Source organism: Artemia sp. Qi Xiang Cuo, chromosome 19 (genome assembly GCF_049724085.1).
Source record: "Artemia sp. Qi Xiang Cuo chromosome 19, ASM4972408v1, whole genome shotgun sequence".
NCBI classification, from domain to species: Eukaryota; Metazoa; Arthropoda; class Branchiopoda; order Anostraca; family Artemiidae; genus Artemia; species Artemia sp. Qi Xiang Cuo.
The window spans coordinates 56,531,230-56,547,217 of NC_142812.1; the positions used below are offsets into that span (position 1 = coordinate 56,531,230).

The 15,988-nt window shown below is 34.0% G+C and overlaps 1 protein-coding gene across 1 annotated transcript in view; it reads left to right on the forward strand.

Annotated features, from left to right (window-relative positions):
• The first annotated feature begins 6,249 nt into the window (after positions 1-6,249).
• The window catches only part of LOC148941036 (C2 domain-containing protein 5), a 290,635-nt gene continuing 280,896 nt past the window's right edge, over positions 6,250-15,988 (forward strand). The window contains exons 1-3 of the mRNA XM_089105147.1: positions 6,250-6,441; positions 12,701-12,872; positions 15,575-15,715. Of these exons, the coding sequence (XP_088961273.1) occupies positions 6,265-6,441; positions 12,701-12,872; positions 15,575-15,715 (490 nt within the window). The 5' untranslated portion in view covers positions 6,250-6,264. The remainder of the gene's footprint in view (positions 6,442-12,700; positions 12,873-15,574; positions 15,716-15,988) is intronic.

Here is a 15,988-nt window from a genome sequence, read left to right on the forward strand (position 1 = left end):
AAAGTAAAAACATTTATATTTTTTCAGTAAAGTGCAAATTATGTTCTGGCCTTGGAAAGGCATAGGGGTTTTGAGCCAAACTTATGTTACTTATGTAGATTATTTGATTTTATTTTTGCTCATTTTTGTTTAATGGAGTTCTTATTTTGTGGAAAAAGTTTTTTTTAATTAATCTATAAACAAAGTGTCAGTCTGTCATTTAACTGAAATAACAACTAGACTGTTTAAGGCAAAAACGTGAAAATTACTCTAAAAAAAAAAAAATAGAATTATGAAAACGTCATGGATTTTTAAAATTCCATAAAACGAGCAACAATTGGGAATATGATTTTATGATGACGAACATCCGAGGGCATCAATGAACAAAGGTAAACAATGCAATGTTACGAGTTATGACTGAATAGAAAGAGTCGAAGATACTGGTCCTTTTGCTAGGATTAATTAAAAAAAAACTTTCCGAAAAATAAGGTTTTCAAAGAAAAGTAAAGGCCATTTTAAACTTAAGCTCAGCAGATACAAATACCTCTTAAAATTCAAACTCAAAACGACCATAAATTACTATTAAAGAATAAATGAAACCCAAAACGAATAGAAATTAAATAAACAATCATCGCAAAAAACATACAACAAGTAATAATATAAATGAATAAATAGACCTTAAAGCGAGTAATGCTTAGATTGAATATGAAAATCAAGCTTAAAACGAAAACAAATATTTTGCTATTAAAGCATAAATGAAACTTAAAACAAACAGAAAATAAATAAACAGTCAATGGGAACACGCAAACAATCTATATTAATGCAAATGAATAAGTAAATCTAAAAACAAGGGAAACTTAAATTGAATTTGCAAATGAAGTTTGAATCGAATAAAAATAACTACAAACAGGATTTTGGGTAGCGTCTCACTGCAGAGGCCTAAAACCTACTGCGTCATTGGCGTTTTACTGAAAACAATTCTTTGAAATATTTTCACTTTTGTAACTTTAAGAAATCAAAAATTAATTAAGATTTTAGGGAATAAATATCACCATATGCATATTAAATTGACAATGCACATTTTTTCAGAAAACTCATTTGAATTTTTTTTCAGTAAAGTACAAATTATATTCTGGCTTTTAGAAAGCATAGGGGTTTTGAACCCTACTCACATTAATTTATGCTCGTTTTGATTTTGACTTAATTTTTTATCTTAATTTGTGTTCGTTTTGGGTTTCATTTATTTATTGATACTGATTTGGGGTAGTTGTATGCTTGGTAGATTAATTGATAGTCCGGACGCCAGGTGTTGAAAATGTGAACCATACCACGACGGAATGGCGCTGCTACGAGAATTAGCCTACGATCCACCCCCCTAAATTGACCACGCGGATTCAAAAATACCAATGGCACTTGCTTGCGATTGGTGGAACACTCCGAAACTTGACATTTTATTATATTTTGGTGTTTCATGCAAGAAAATGCATGTTCCACAAAGTTTGAGGTGCAGTTTTCCGCTCAAATAGAAATGCCTAGAAGCCATAGAATGTTTTCATAACAAACTAACACGATTAGTTAAAAAAAAGGGCAGAGTTAAAAAATGGCAAAACTATATGTGTCTTGAACAGTGTTGGAAAGTATAAACACAATCAAATTGAATATTTGATACATAATGATATTAATTGTTCAAAGATCCATCAGTTCAAGATTTTTTTCCACTGTAATTTTTATTTTCATTTTGAATGCTGTAAGAACTGGAAAATAATAAATTTGTAATATACGATGAATTCGTTTTCAGTGAAGTACCAATGACGCAGAAGGCTTTAGGTTTTTACAGTTAAAGAAGGGGGCAGTATCCAAATTTTGCTTACAGTGAAACTATATTTGTCTTGACCAATCTTGAAAAGAACTAATAAATTAAACTAAATATTTGATGCATAATGATATTAATTGCTAAAAGCTCATCAGTTCAAAATTTTACTGCAATTTTAATATTTATTTTCAATATTAAGTACAAAAGAAAACATTTGTAACATAATTCGTTTTCAGTGAAGCGCCAATGACGCAGTAGGTTTTAGGCTTCTGCAGTGAGACGATACCCAAACTCTTGTTTGTAGTTATTTTTATTCGATTCAAACTTGATTTGCATATTCAATTTAAGTTTCACTCGTTTTAAGATTTATTTATTGATTTACATTATTATATATTGTATGTCTGTTCGCATTGATTGTTTATTTAATTTATGTTCGTTTTAAGTTTCATTTATACTTTAATAGCAAAATATTTGTTTTCGTTTTAAGCTTGATTTTCATATTCAATCTAAGCATCACTCGCTTTAAGATCTATTTATTCATTTATACTATTACTTGTTGGATGTTTTTGCTATGATTGTTCATTTGATTTCCTTTTGGTTTGATGTTCATTTATTCTACAGTTTTAATATCTGTTCGTGTTGATTTTTAAATTTAAAATGTATTTTTATATAAATATCTTCATGTTAAAAATGCCTTTTATTTTATTCTAAAAACTTATTTTTAGGAAAGTTTTTGTTAATTGATTTTTTTTCGTTTTTGATTGCGAAAAGTTTCAAGTTTTTATGGCATGGGGGGGGGGGTGCTTACTGTCGGATTATTCTTGACTTTAAAAAACGGATCTAGAACTCTCGATTTATATCGAATGAGGCTCTTATCAAAGTCAATATGATAACCTATATGATAAAAACATAATATATGAACAATAGACAGCTTGAATAACTTGTGGAAAGCGAGTGACACCAAAGAATGGATTGAACAAAGAGCTCCAATAAGAGGGTTTAGATCATTTCACTTGCTGACAAAAAGGGATCACGACAGTTGGGAATTGACCTTAATAGGATTTTTTGTGCCAAAGAAATTTTGCATCTATGACAGAGTATGTATTTTAACCTTATAATTGTATATTTATAATAGATTCACTATGTGTTCTTCCCATACAAAACTTTATCTTATTAAAGTCTTTGGGGTGGGGGCGGCGTAGTTGGCAGAAGGAAGAAAACTTTAGCGTAGACAGTAGGAGAGGGGGAGGGTGAGATTGGAGACTCATCCAATACGGGGCGGAACTTCACTTATCTCCTCCGTTCCCGATTTAGGAGATTAGACAGACTCATTGGACCGTAGAATGGCTATCTCAAAATGGCTATCTCAAAAAAATTTTGGATGTGTTTGGGGGAATGATGGGCGTGGTAGGGGGGGGGGGCTAGTTACCCTCCAATCACTTTCGACTATTAAAAAGGGCACGAGCCCTTTGAATTTCCAATTGAATGTGCCTGTTTTGAAGTTTCTACGACAATGCCTTCTATAAAAACCTTATATGCCCCCAGTGCATAACTTATAACTCAAGCCCTGAGGGTTGTGGGGGAGTGTCCTCCTCAAAAACATATTTTCTATCTGGAAATCAACTACACTGAACAAAATGGCTATCTCAAAAGTTTGATTGGATGTATTTGGGGAAATGATGGGCGTGGGGGGGGGGCTAGTTGCACTCCAATCACTTTTGACTATTAAAAAGAGCAATAGCCCTTTAATTTCCAATCGAATGAGCCTATTTTGAAGTTTCTACGAGAACGCCCTCTATAAAAAACCTTATATGCCCCCAGGGCATAACTTAAAACTCTTGCCCTGAGGGCTGTGGGGGAGCGTCCTCCTCAAAAACATAATTTCTATCTGAAAATCAGCTACACTGAACAAAGTGGCTATCTCAAAAGTTTGATTGGATGTGTTTGTGGAAATGATGGGCGTGGGGGGGGGCTAGTTGCCCTCCAATCACTTTCGACTATTAAAAAGGGCACTAGCACATTAATTTAGAATCATTTGAGCATTTATTGACGTTTCTACCACAGCACCTTCTACAAAAACCTTATATGCCCCCAGGGCATAACTTAAAACCCTTGCCCTGAGGGTTGTGGGGGAGTGTCCTCCTCAAAATATATTTTCAGTCTGGAAATCAACTGCGCTGAACAAAAATGGCTATCTCCAAAATTTTGATTGGATGTGTTTGGGGAAATGATGGGCGTGGGGGGGGGGGGGCTAGTTGCACTCCCATCACTTTCGACTATGAAAAGGCCACTAGCCCTTTAATTTTCAATCGAATGAGCCTGTTTCTAAGTTTCTACGACAACGCCTTCTATAAAAACCTTATATGCCCCCAGTGCATAACTTAAAACCCTTGCCCTGAGGTTGTGGGGGAGAACTACGCTGAACAAAAATGGCTATCTCAAAATTTTGATTGGATGTGTTTGGGGGAATGAGGGGCGTAGGGGGGGGGCTAGTTGCCCTCCAATCACTTTCGAATATTAAAAAGGGCACCATTCTTTTGAATTTTCCAATCGAATGAGCCTTTTTTGAAGTTTCTATGACAACACCTTCTATAAAAGCCTTAAATGCCCCCAGGGCATAACTTAAAACCCTTGCCCTGAGGGTTGCGGGGGATTGTCCTTCTTAAAAACATGTTTTCTATCTGAAAATCAACTACGCTGAACAACATGACTATCTCAAAATTTTGATTAGATGTGTTTGGGGGAATGATGGGCGTAGGGGGAGGGGGGCTTCTTGTCCTCCAATCACTTTCGACTATTAAAAAGGGCACTAGCCCTTTAATGTCCAATCGACTGAGCCTCTTTTGAAGTCTCTACGACAACACCTTCTATAAAAACCTTATCTGCCCACCGGGTATAATTTAAACCCCTTGCCCTGAGGGTTGTTGGGGAGTGTCCTCCTCAAAAATATATTTTCTATCTGAAAATCAACTACGCTGAACAAAATGGCTATCTCAAAATTTTGATTGGATGTGTTAAAGGGAAATGATGGACGTGGGGGGGGGGGGGCTAGTTACCCTCCAATCACTTTCGACTATTAAAAACGGCACTAGCCCTTTAATTTCCAATCGAATGAGCCTGTTTTGAAGTTTCTACGACAACACCTTCTATAAAAACCTTATATGCCCCAGGGTATAACTTAAAACCCTTGCTCTAAGGGTTGTCGGGGAGTATCCTCCTCAAAAATATATTTTCTATCTGGAAATCAACTACGCTGAACAAAATGGCAATCTCAAAACTTTGATTGGATGTGTTTGGGGGAATGATGGGCGTGGGGGGGGGAGAGCTAGTTGCCCTCCAATCATTTTCGACTATTAAAAAGGGCACTAGAACTCTTGATTTCCAATTGAATGAGCGTCCTTTGAAGCTTCTACGACGACCCTTTCCATATGAAGTGCCTCTGGAAAAAAAATTAATAATAATAAAACATTGGAGCCGTATGGCCTTTACAATAGGCAACGCTACAGCGTTGCCTCCGATTATTGTCCTAGGACTATTTGCTAAGAATATTGTCTATGATATTAGAGTTTGTTCTAGTGCAAAATTTGTTTATTAGCGATGTTCCATCAAATAATTGTATAATTTTACGGCCAATATGGCATTTTAAAATTCTATTAATGTAAGTTTTTCGGAACCAATAAATGTCAACTGATGTATTTGCTGCATTATTGTACCTAAATGAAACCAAAATATTTAGTAACCAATGAAACTTTTAGTCAGGACTTAATGATTCTACTTGAGCAGACTAAATCGGCTCATAGGTTTATCGCGTTAATTAAAAGGAGGTTTCTAAAGTTTAAGGTCCTTCCATAGGTTTTGAATAATTATTTTTTTTATATTTCCTATTATTTGAGTTTTCTCAAAATTTTCTTAAAGAACAATAAATTGTCGTAATTTTAAGCTAGAAAAGTATATCAGGAAATTCTTACTTATAGTTGAATTAAAGATAGGGCTACCCTGTGTTCCCTATAGCTTATTTCAATTGAATTCAATTAATTTTATGATAGCCAATTAAACCTTCTCCTTAAATAAAGTATTTTCAAATTTGACGAGACAACAACATATAATGATTATCCTTATGGATTAAGCTAAATTTCGAAGGGATTGAAATATTTGTCGATAAGAGCTACGGCGAAAAAAAAAACCTGTCGTTTTTTTCTTCTTCGAACTAAAAAACGAACTATAGCGTAATCTCATCACAAAAAAAAATTTGAGCCCTGCAATGCATTGCTACTGGTCGGTTTGAAATCTGAGTCCTGAGTTCCGTGTTATCATGCTGAGTACCAAGTCACTGCGCCACTAAAGGACAACAGTCTAATCTTTTTTAAAAGCTTTGATGGCATTCATATAAAGCAGAAAAGTATCCATAGATGGCGCAAAATTAAAAAAATTTTAAATCAATAACAGGCTGTTTCTGTTTCCCCTTTAAATAAATGCCTGGGAAAGTTAAGGTTAAAATCATTGCAGGGAGAAATCTTCCTGTAATGGACAGATCAGGAGACACCACTGATGCATTTGTGGAAGTTAAATTTGGGTCAACTACGTTTAAAACAGAAGTGTTTAGAAAGTCACTTAACCCTTTTTGGAATTCAGAATGGTTTAAGTTTGAGGTAACAATTTATATGCATCTAAGAAATTGTATTCTATGGTTGGAAATTCAGCAAATTCATCAACAGCAGCAACATTTTAAGAAATTTAAGAATAAATTTCTTGTGAGTTATTGTCTCGATTTATCAGTAGTTGTACTGAACCAATAGTGCTCAAAATCCTCCTCAGGGCCAAACTGTGGTGTTTTCTTTTGTGGATGGTGAAGTTATCCCCACAGTAGATTGCAGACGGTCTTGTATCATATTACTATATTTCCCTGTTTAGCTTAAAGCTTATTCCAATAGGCAATGCAAAGAACTCCCCCTAAAAAAAAGTCCCTCTGGATCCCACCCTAAATACTAATGAAATTGATCCATTTTTGCCCCATCTTGGCTGGTCAAGCTCTCTATCACAAAGCTCACATGAAAGCTCAAATTCTGAGAATAGGACAATGATTGGTGTTGGAGCTAATGTCACCATAGATTATAATAGATTTCATGAGGTCCTTTCTAGGAGCTCCAAAAAAAGGAAAAAAACGTCCCCAATCAAAAGTATTTCCCCTCCCCCTGTCCAAGTTTCTCCTTCCCAAAACTTAGAAATTTACCTCAAAATTACTCCTAATGTCCCCTTTGAAATAACAAAGATTACTACAATAAGGGTTGCAATTTTCAAAATGTTTAAATCAATATTTTCTCTTAAAATTCACCATGATAGATCTTTGCTAATAGCTGTCCAAGATCGGAAATCAACAGATATAATGCTTAATCTAAAATCTCTTCTGAATACCCCAATTAATTCATCTATATAGAACCCAAAACAATCCCCAACAAAAATAGTAGTATATAATGTTCCCCTAGAAATACCAATTCAGGAGTTAAAAGAAGGGCTCTCAGATAGGGCTGGTAACACAATCCCTGTAGAAGATGTCACTCAACTGGGTAAACCCAACTCTAATGGATTAAAAACAAGTAGATCTTTCTTATTTACACTGAAGGAAAAAAAAATCAATATCCCAGAAAAGTTATTCCTATTTGGGCAAATGAAACTGCACAAGGAATACAAGCCAAAGCCTATCCAGTGTCAGAAGTGTCTGAAACTGGGACACACAACAAATAAATGCAATTAAATTCTCCTAGCCTGTAGTAATTGTAACTCCCATCCTAAAGAGTTGACAACTTGCAACAACACTCAGCCTACATGTATCAATTGTAAAGGCCCACATGAATCCACCAATAAATCACAATGCCCTTCATATAAGGAAAGAGCACTAACAGTCCAAATAGCAACAGAGAAGGCCATTCCATGCCCTTTTGTAGCTATGGAAGCAAATGCTGCCCAATCACACCAAATAAAACCTATATTGAAATTTTTTGTTCAGCCTACTGTTTGAAATACCGTTTCATTCAGGAAAACCAATCATCTGGATTTTGTTTTTTTTTCTCTTTTTTACTGGCTTAAAATTTCGAAAGAAGAAAAAATCAGGTGTAATTTAATTTTCTGTCCTTTTTTTTCTGGCTGTAGATTTTATGCAGGTGAAAAAAGCAGGTAAGAATATGAATTTTGTTTTTTTACTGGCTTAAAATTTCAGACAGAAGAACCAAGTAGGTGTAATTTAACTCTTCGTTCTCTTTAATGGCTTGTGGCTTAGTGTTTCAGTCAGGAAAACCAATCACCTGGATTTGTTTTTTTTCCCTTTTTTACTGGCTTAAAATTTCGAAAGAAGAAAAGGTCAGGTGTAATTTAATTTTCTGTCCTTTTTTCTGGCTGAAGATTTTATTTAGGAGGAAAAATCAGGTGGAATATGAATCTTGTTTTTTTTAGTGGCTTAAAATTTCAGACAGAAGAACCAAATAGGTGTTCTGTTCGTTCTCTTTACTGGCTCGTGGCTTAGGGTTTCATTCAGGAAAACCAATCATCTGGATTTTGTTTTTTTTATATTTTTTACTGGCTTAAAATATCGAAAAGAAGAAAAAATCAGGTGTAATTTAATTTTCTGTCCTTTTTTTCTGGCTGCAGATTTTATGCAGGTGAAAAAAGCAGGTAAGAATATGAATTTTATTTTTTTTACTGGTTTAAAATTTCAGACAGAAGAACCAAGTAGGTGTAATTTAACTGTTCGTTCTCTTTACTGGCTCGTGGCTTAGGGTTTCATTCAGGAAAACCAATCATTTGGATTTTGTTTTTTTTTTCTCTTTTTTACTGGCAAAATTTTGAAAGAAGAAAAAGTCAGGTGTACTTTAATTTTCTATCCTTTTTTTTCTGGCTGGAGATTTCATTCAGGAGGAAAAAGTAGGTGGAATATGAATTTTGTTTTTTTTACTGGCTTAAAATTTCACACAGAACAACGAATTAGGTGTAGTTTAACTGTTTGTTCTCTTTAATGGCTCATGGCTTAAGGTTTCATTCAGGAAAACCAATCATCTGGATTTTTTTTTTCTCTTTTTTACTGGCTGAAGATTTTATTCAGGAGGGAAAAGCAGGTGGAATATGAATTTTGGTTTTTTACTGGCTTAAAATTTCACACAGAAGTAAAATTGTTTTTTTTTCTCTTTTTTACTGGCAAAATTTCGAAAGAAGAAAAAGTCAGGTGTACTTTAATTTTCTATCCTTTTTTTTCTGGCTGGAGATTTCATTCAGGAGGAAAAAGTAGGTGGAATATGAATTTTGTTTTTTTTTTACTGGCTTAAAATTTCAGACAGAAGTAAAATTGTTTTTTTTTCTCTTTTTTACTGGCAAAATTTCGAAAGAAGAAAAAGTCAGGTGTACTTTAATTTTTTATCCTTTTTTTTATGGCTGGAGATTTCATTCAGGAGGAAAAAGTAGGTGGAATATGAATTTTGTTTTTTTACTGGCTTAAAATTTCACACAGAACTGTTCATTCTCTTTAATGGCTCGTGGCTTAAGGTTTCGTTCAGGAAAACCAATCATCTGGATTTTTTTTTCTCTTTTTTACTGGCTGAAGATTTTATCCAGGAGGGAAAAGCAGGTGGAATATGAATTTTGGTTTTTTACTGGCTTAAAAACAGAAGAACCAATCTGGTGTAATTGAACTGTTTGCTCTTTTTAGTGGCTTAAGATTTTATTCAGGAAACCAATCAGGTGGAAATTAAAATTTGTTATTTTTAATGGCTTAGAATTTCAAGCAGGAGAGCCAATCAGATGTAATTTAGCTTTGTTTTTTTTTTATGGCTCAAGATTTCATGCAGAAGAACCAATCATGTGGAATTTAAGTTTCGTTCCTTTTACTGGCCTAAAATCAAACAGTTCGCGGTTACGAACTTTATTATAAGAGCGACTCGTCTCAATACTAACCGAAACTTCAAAAAACGGAATTTTCATACCAATAGATACATCAAAAGAATCGGATTTTTACGCTAATTTTAAATATATAAGTTTCATCAAGTTTAATGTTACCTATCAAAAGTTAGGGCCCTTAGAAAATTTGCCTTATTTTTGAAAAATAAGGAAACAACCTCTAAAAGTCCTGGAATCTTAACGAAAATCACACTATAAGATTCAGCGTATCAGAGAATCTTACTCTAGAGGTTTCAAGCTCCTATCTTCAAAATGTGGAATTTTTTATTTATTGCCAAAAGAAAGATCAAAGATGTGTTTTTTTTTCAGGGTGATCGTATTGACCCAGTGGTCCTAGAATGTCGCGAGAGGGCTCATTCGAACGGATTTCAAACAAGAACGCGAATGATGGCGAATTAAGTTTGGGCTTTTAGGTTCCCGTTCTAACTTATGTTCAAAGAATAGTCTCATTGGGTTAGAAAATACGCCATAGGCAAAGGCGCCAATGAATGAAAAAGTATGGAGGGAGGGCAAAGGAAGCCCACTTTTTACCACTGAACGATATGCCTGTGATATTTCCTCCTCTCTTTGTGTTGCCTTTTTAAGGGTTAAACTCTTTAAGACTGTCTTTAATAACTCACAATGGTCATATTTATGATCACAATGATTGTATATATATATATTAACTCCCAAGTGTCATATTTATGGTCGCAATGGTCATATATATAATAACTCACATATAGTCATATTTATGGTCACAATGGTCATATATATATAATAACTCACAACGGTCATATTTATTTTCGCAATGGTCATATATATATAATACCTTACAATGGTCACATTTATGGTCACAATGGTCATATATATATATTATTTGAAAAAAACTACGTTTTCTAAAGAGTTAAAGAGGCTGAGTTACAAGGTCGAACCTTAAAACGTACAGGGATTAGGAGGCACAGTTGGGGGGCTACCACCCCCAAACCCCCGCTTTCGCAGCCTTTAAATATAAAAAAAAATTTCTTTAAACTGAAAGTAAGGAGCGACATTAAAACTTAAAACGAACAGAAATTATTCCGTATATGAAAGAGGCTGTGCCCTCCTCAACGCCTCGCTCTTTACGCTAAAGTTTGACTTTCTCACAACTCTTTTTTTAAACAATAAAAACTTTAGCGTAAAGAGCGAGGCGTTGAGGAGGGCACAGCCTCTTTCATATACGGAATAATTTCTGTTCGTTTTAAGTTTTAATGTCGCTCCTTACTTTCAGTTTAAAGAAATTTTTTTTTTATATTTAAAGGCTGCGAAAGCGGGGGTTTGGGGTGGTAGCCCCCCAACTGTGCCTCCTAATCCCTGTACGTTTTAAGGTTCGACCTTGTAACTCAGCCTCTTTAACTCTTTAGAAAACGTAGTTTTTTTCAAATAATTTCTGCACGTTTTTGTACAGTTTATTACTTATTATTGCTTGACTAACTGTTAGCTGATCGTGTCAGGAGTTAAAGTTGGGGGCTGCCGCCCCCAAACCCCCCGCTCTTGAACATTCTTGTGTTGAGGCTTTTAATTCGTGAATACTCAAAGCACGTCGTACAGGGTGCCTCCTAATCCCTGTACGTTTTAAGGTTCGAACTTGTGACTCAGCCTCTTTAACAGCCCCCCAACTGTGCCTCCTAATCCCTGTACGTTTTAAGGTTCGACCTTGTAACTCAGCCTCTTTAACTCTTTAGAAAACGTAATTTTTTTCAAATAATTTAAAAAAGAAACTGAGTTTCTTTTCAAAGTATATAAAAAAGTTGCTCTGATGGTGAATCGAACCCGGGTTTTCCGCCTGAAAGTCGGGAGTCTCAGCCGCTGGACTATACAAACACAATAGTAATTGTTGTTTAGCAAATTGAAGCTATTTTCGACGCAAGCAAATTCCCAAAAAATTTATGATATGTGGTTTTTGGAAAACAGGGAAGGAGTGATCAGATTGAGCTGAAATTTCGAGGATAAGCTCCCAGGCCCCAGGAAAGCTTATCCTCTAAATTTCAGCCCTATCAGACACCGTTACATGGGGGGTTGGGGTGGGAAAAATTAACATGGGCTAATATAGGAAAACGAGGTTTTTCGTAAATGTAAATTCGAGGGATAATTTTTTCGGTCTGAAAATATCAAAAGGCCCTAACAGGTTAAATTCTGCTTCAAATCAGTCCTCATTCAACCGGATCCGTTGCCAACTGTGGCCTGTAGGCGTGGCTAAGAAAAAAAAAAGAAATGAATTTTAAGTGGCTATATTTGGTTTTTTGAAAACAGGGAAGGAGTGATCGGATTGAGCTGAAATTTCGAGGATAAGTTCCCGGGCCCTAGGAAAGCTTAACCTCTAAATTTCAGCCCAATCGGACAACGTTAAAGGGGGGCTGTGGTGGGAGGGTCCAAACTTCCGGCCCAGTTTACCCCATGAAGATAAAGTCGGAGGAGGATGAAATTTTGCAAGTTTCTTAGTTTGAGCTTGGGCTACAAAATGCGATTACCGCCGTCTCTCTGCGACCTCTAGGACCTGAAATCGCTTAACATTGTGGTGGGTCGCCTCTTTATAGAGGCACAAGTGTGCCTCCTTGATATATATATATATATATATATATATATATATATATATATATATATATATATATATATATATATATATATATATATATATATATATATATATATATATATATATATATATATATATATATATATATATATATATATATATATATATATATATTTATTTATTTATATATATATATATATATATATATATATATATATATATATATATATATATATATATATATATATATATATATATATATATATATATATATATATATATATATATATATATATATATATATATATATATATATATATATATATATATATATATATATATAATAACTCACAATGGTCATATTTATGATCACAATGGTCATATATATAATAACTCACAATTGTCATATTTTTCAGGCTGACGATGAAGAGCTTCAAGATGAGCCACTTCAGATTAGAATTATGGACCATGACACTTATTCTGCCCATGATGCTATTGGAAAAGTTTTTGTGGATCTTAACCCTCTCTTAGTACCCCAATCGTCAATTTCGGGAGTCATGGAGCAGAGTTCAAACGCAACAGGAAACGGTAACCTACTGCATTAAATAGTAGGCTAGAACAGTAACGAAGCGAAAAAAGATTCTGTTACATATACATTAAGTGTTCCCCGTCAGGTTCTGTCTGACGTTTGGTGTACCCACTGGCGGTTTGGGGTGATGGGGTGGTAATGAATTTGTCCTGCCAATCTGAGGGCTTACTAATTACTGGTTAAACATCCCCAACTGCGCAATTTAATGCCTCGTGGTCTATGTAACCAACTACTCATTTAGGAGGACAGTAAATGGAGCCACCAAAATTAAAGGAAAAATAACAATTATTTCTAGGGAAAGGAAAATAATTGAGGGGCCAAGATAAAAGAATCTCGAAAGGACATTTGTCTGAACAAACTGGGACCAAGGGTTCCAACAACTTATATATATATATGCGGTATATATATATATATATATATATATATATATATATATATATATATATATATATATATATATATATATATATATATATATATAAATTTGAATGTATGGTTGTGTCCTGTATGCATTACTACTCTGTTTATCCTACCTTCAAGAAACTTCAAGAAGTTGTTAAGTACAATCTTGCGAAGTTTTTAGGTATAAATCCCCCCCTTCCCCCCCGAGGCCCTCTTAATATTTTTTTTGCATTGATCAAAACTAGCGACTCTTCAGCTCAAAATAATTGAGAGTCCTTTTTAGTCGTATTATTCACATTTTTTGGATATTCATTGCACTTGGTATTTAATTATGTATTTTGTCATCTAATATATTTATCAAATTATAAATTTCTTTTACAGTAAATACTCTAAATTTGGTATTCAACAGTTTCATTAATTTGATATTCAACTTAATTTTTCAAATACTTTTGAAATGGGGATGAAATTAAAAGCATCTTCACAATGCGGAAAGATTGGAGGGGGCGGGCTCACTAATCTGCCTTTACTTTTATCAGTAAATTTCCAGTTCAATTGCAATGAAAGGCAATCGGTTAGTGGAACACTTGGAACTATCAACTGGTTATATCTTTTGCACTCAAAAATATTATCAGCAAAGCATTAGTAAACTTTAGCGCACAGAGTGGGAGGTTCAGGAGGGGGAGCAGCGCCCTCAGGTCCGAATTTTTTTATCCATTTCAAATTTAAATGTCGCTGTTTACTTTCTTAAAACACATTTTATTTTATTATTTAATAGCATAACAGTAACAGCGAAAATAATAATTAAAGTAATATATAATTCTATTGCTATATATACCAACGAATATTTTGTGTTTGTCAAATTTTCCTATAGGCTCCTATAGAGCCTCCTAGTATCCAGTATCCAGTATCCAGTAGTATAGTATCCAGAGGATACTATAGAGGCTCCTCTTAGCTCCTCTTGGTTTTGAGTTTTAATGTTGAGTTTGTAGGTTTTGAGTTTCACTCTTTATTTTCATTTGACAAACATTAGACTAATGATTAGTCTAATGCCCCAGGTGGCTTGATGCTGCTATGAGTTGTTAGTATTAGTAGTATAATCAAGGTCGTATCCAGGATTTTTTTTTTGGGGGGAAGGCTAAAAAAGGATTTTTCTCGGGGGGGGGGGGTTAAAAAAACAACTTACAAACACATCAAAAATTTGTTTGTGTTCATTTTTGTTACGTTTTTACGAGCTGGACAAAAATTTTGCGGGGAGGGGTTCAAACCCCTACCTCCCCCCCCTCCCGGATACGGCCGTGATTATAATGCTCTCCAAGGTACTTGATTTCTCAGAGTCCTTCTTAACAAGATCTTTATTCCCTATTCGTTTCCACAAACTGTTGAACCAACATAATCCATGATGTCTTTTCACAACCTCATGCACTGTTATGACTCGTCATCACGAGTTTTACTTCTCAACGTGATGAGTGGTACCCAGGTTTCGCACCGCTGGGTATCTTAAATTTGTAACTTTATTTATTCTAATATCTTTTAATCGTATCTTTACTTATAAATTTTAAGTGGTTTAAACATAGACTTTTTACACATTCGGAATTAATATAAAATAGAACATTGCTACAGTTGAAGCCCTGGCCTTCTATTGCCAAAATCCACTGTGCCAACGCAGGAGAAATACTATAAAATACTTATAAAATACTAATTACAATTGTGTACAAAAACAAATACGACTAATATAATTGACATAAAACAAACTGATATAAAATAACTGATAACCCGATATAAAATAACTGATATAAGATGAATAATTTAAAAATAACTGATATAATATAAATATAACTGACATATTTTTGCATGGTGTTTTCATGATTATTAACGTGAAACCGTTAATTTCAGACATCAGTTGTCAGGCTGTTAATCTTGAATTGTCAAGAATTGACAAGAAATTGTCAGGCTGTTAATTTTGAATTGCCAGGCTGTCAATCATTCCGTTAAAAATAATTACTAGTTTTGTAAATTTCATTGGTTCTTTGTGAGATGTATTTTGTTTATTATTTTGAATTTCAGAATTATCTAAAGAATTATTCGCTTATCAGTTATTGACAACAACTTTCATGACATTATGTAAAGCAAGTATAGAATTTATAAACGTCATAGTTCGATCCTAATAAAGTCGTGTATTACTTTTTTTTGTCTCTTTACTTTTTATATATTATATTATTTTTTATATACTATTTGTTTCTATTATATGTATATATTCATATTTATTTATATAAACTATGTTTTCATTTTCCTATTGTAGCTGCAATGCTAAGTGGATGGTTTCCAGTATTTGATACGATGCACGGAGTCAGGGGGGAAATCTCAATCCGTGTCAAGGTCGAATTATTCTCTGATGTTAGTCGATATCGTCAATCTTCTTGCGGAGTTCGATTTTTCAATTGTAAGTAATCTTTTTTGTGGTTCTTTTTTAATAAATAAGGCATTGAAGCTCAGTTTTAATACGATTAGTTTTGCCAAGTATTGAATGAGAAAAATATTCCATGAAATCTTCAGATTTTTTTTTGGAAAAGTTTTGGATCGGATTACAAATACCGATCTAAAAGAGTACCAATAGTATAGAATAATTTTGTTTGATTTGTGTTTATGATAAAATATAATAACAATCGTATAAGCATCTTTTGCTAAAGATTTCTAGGCTTACACAACGACCATG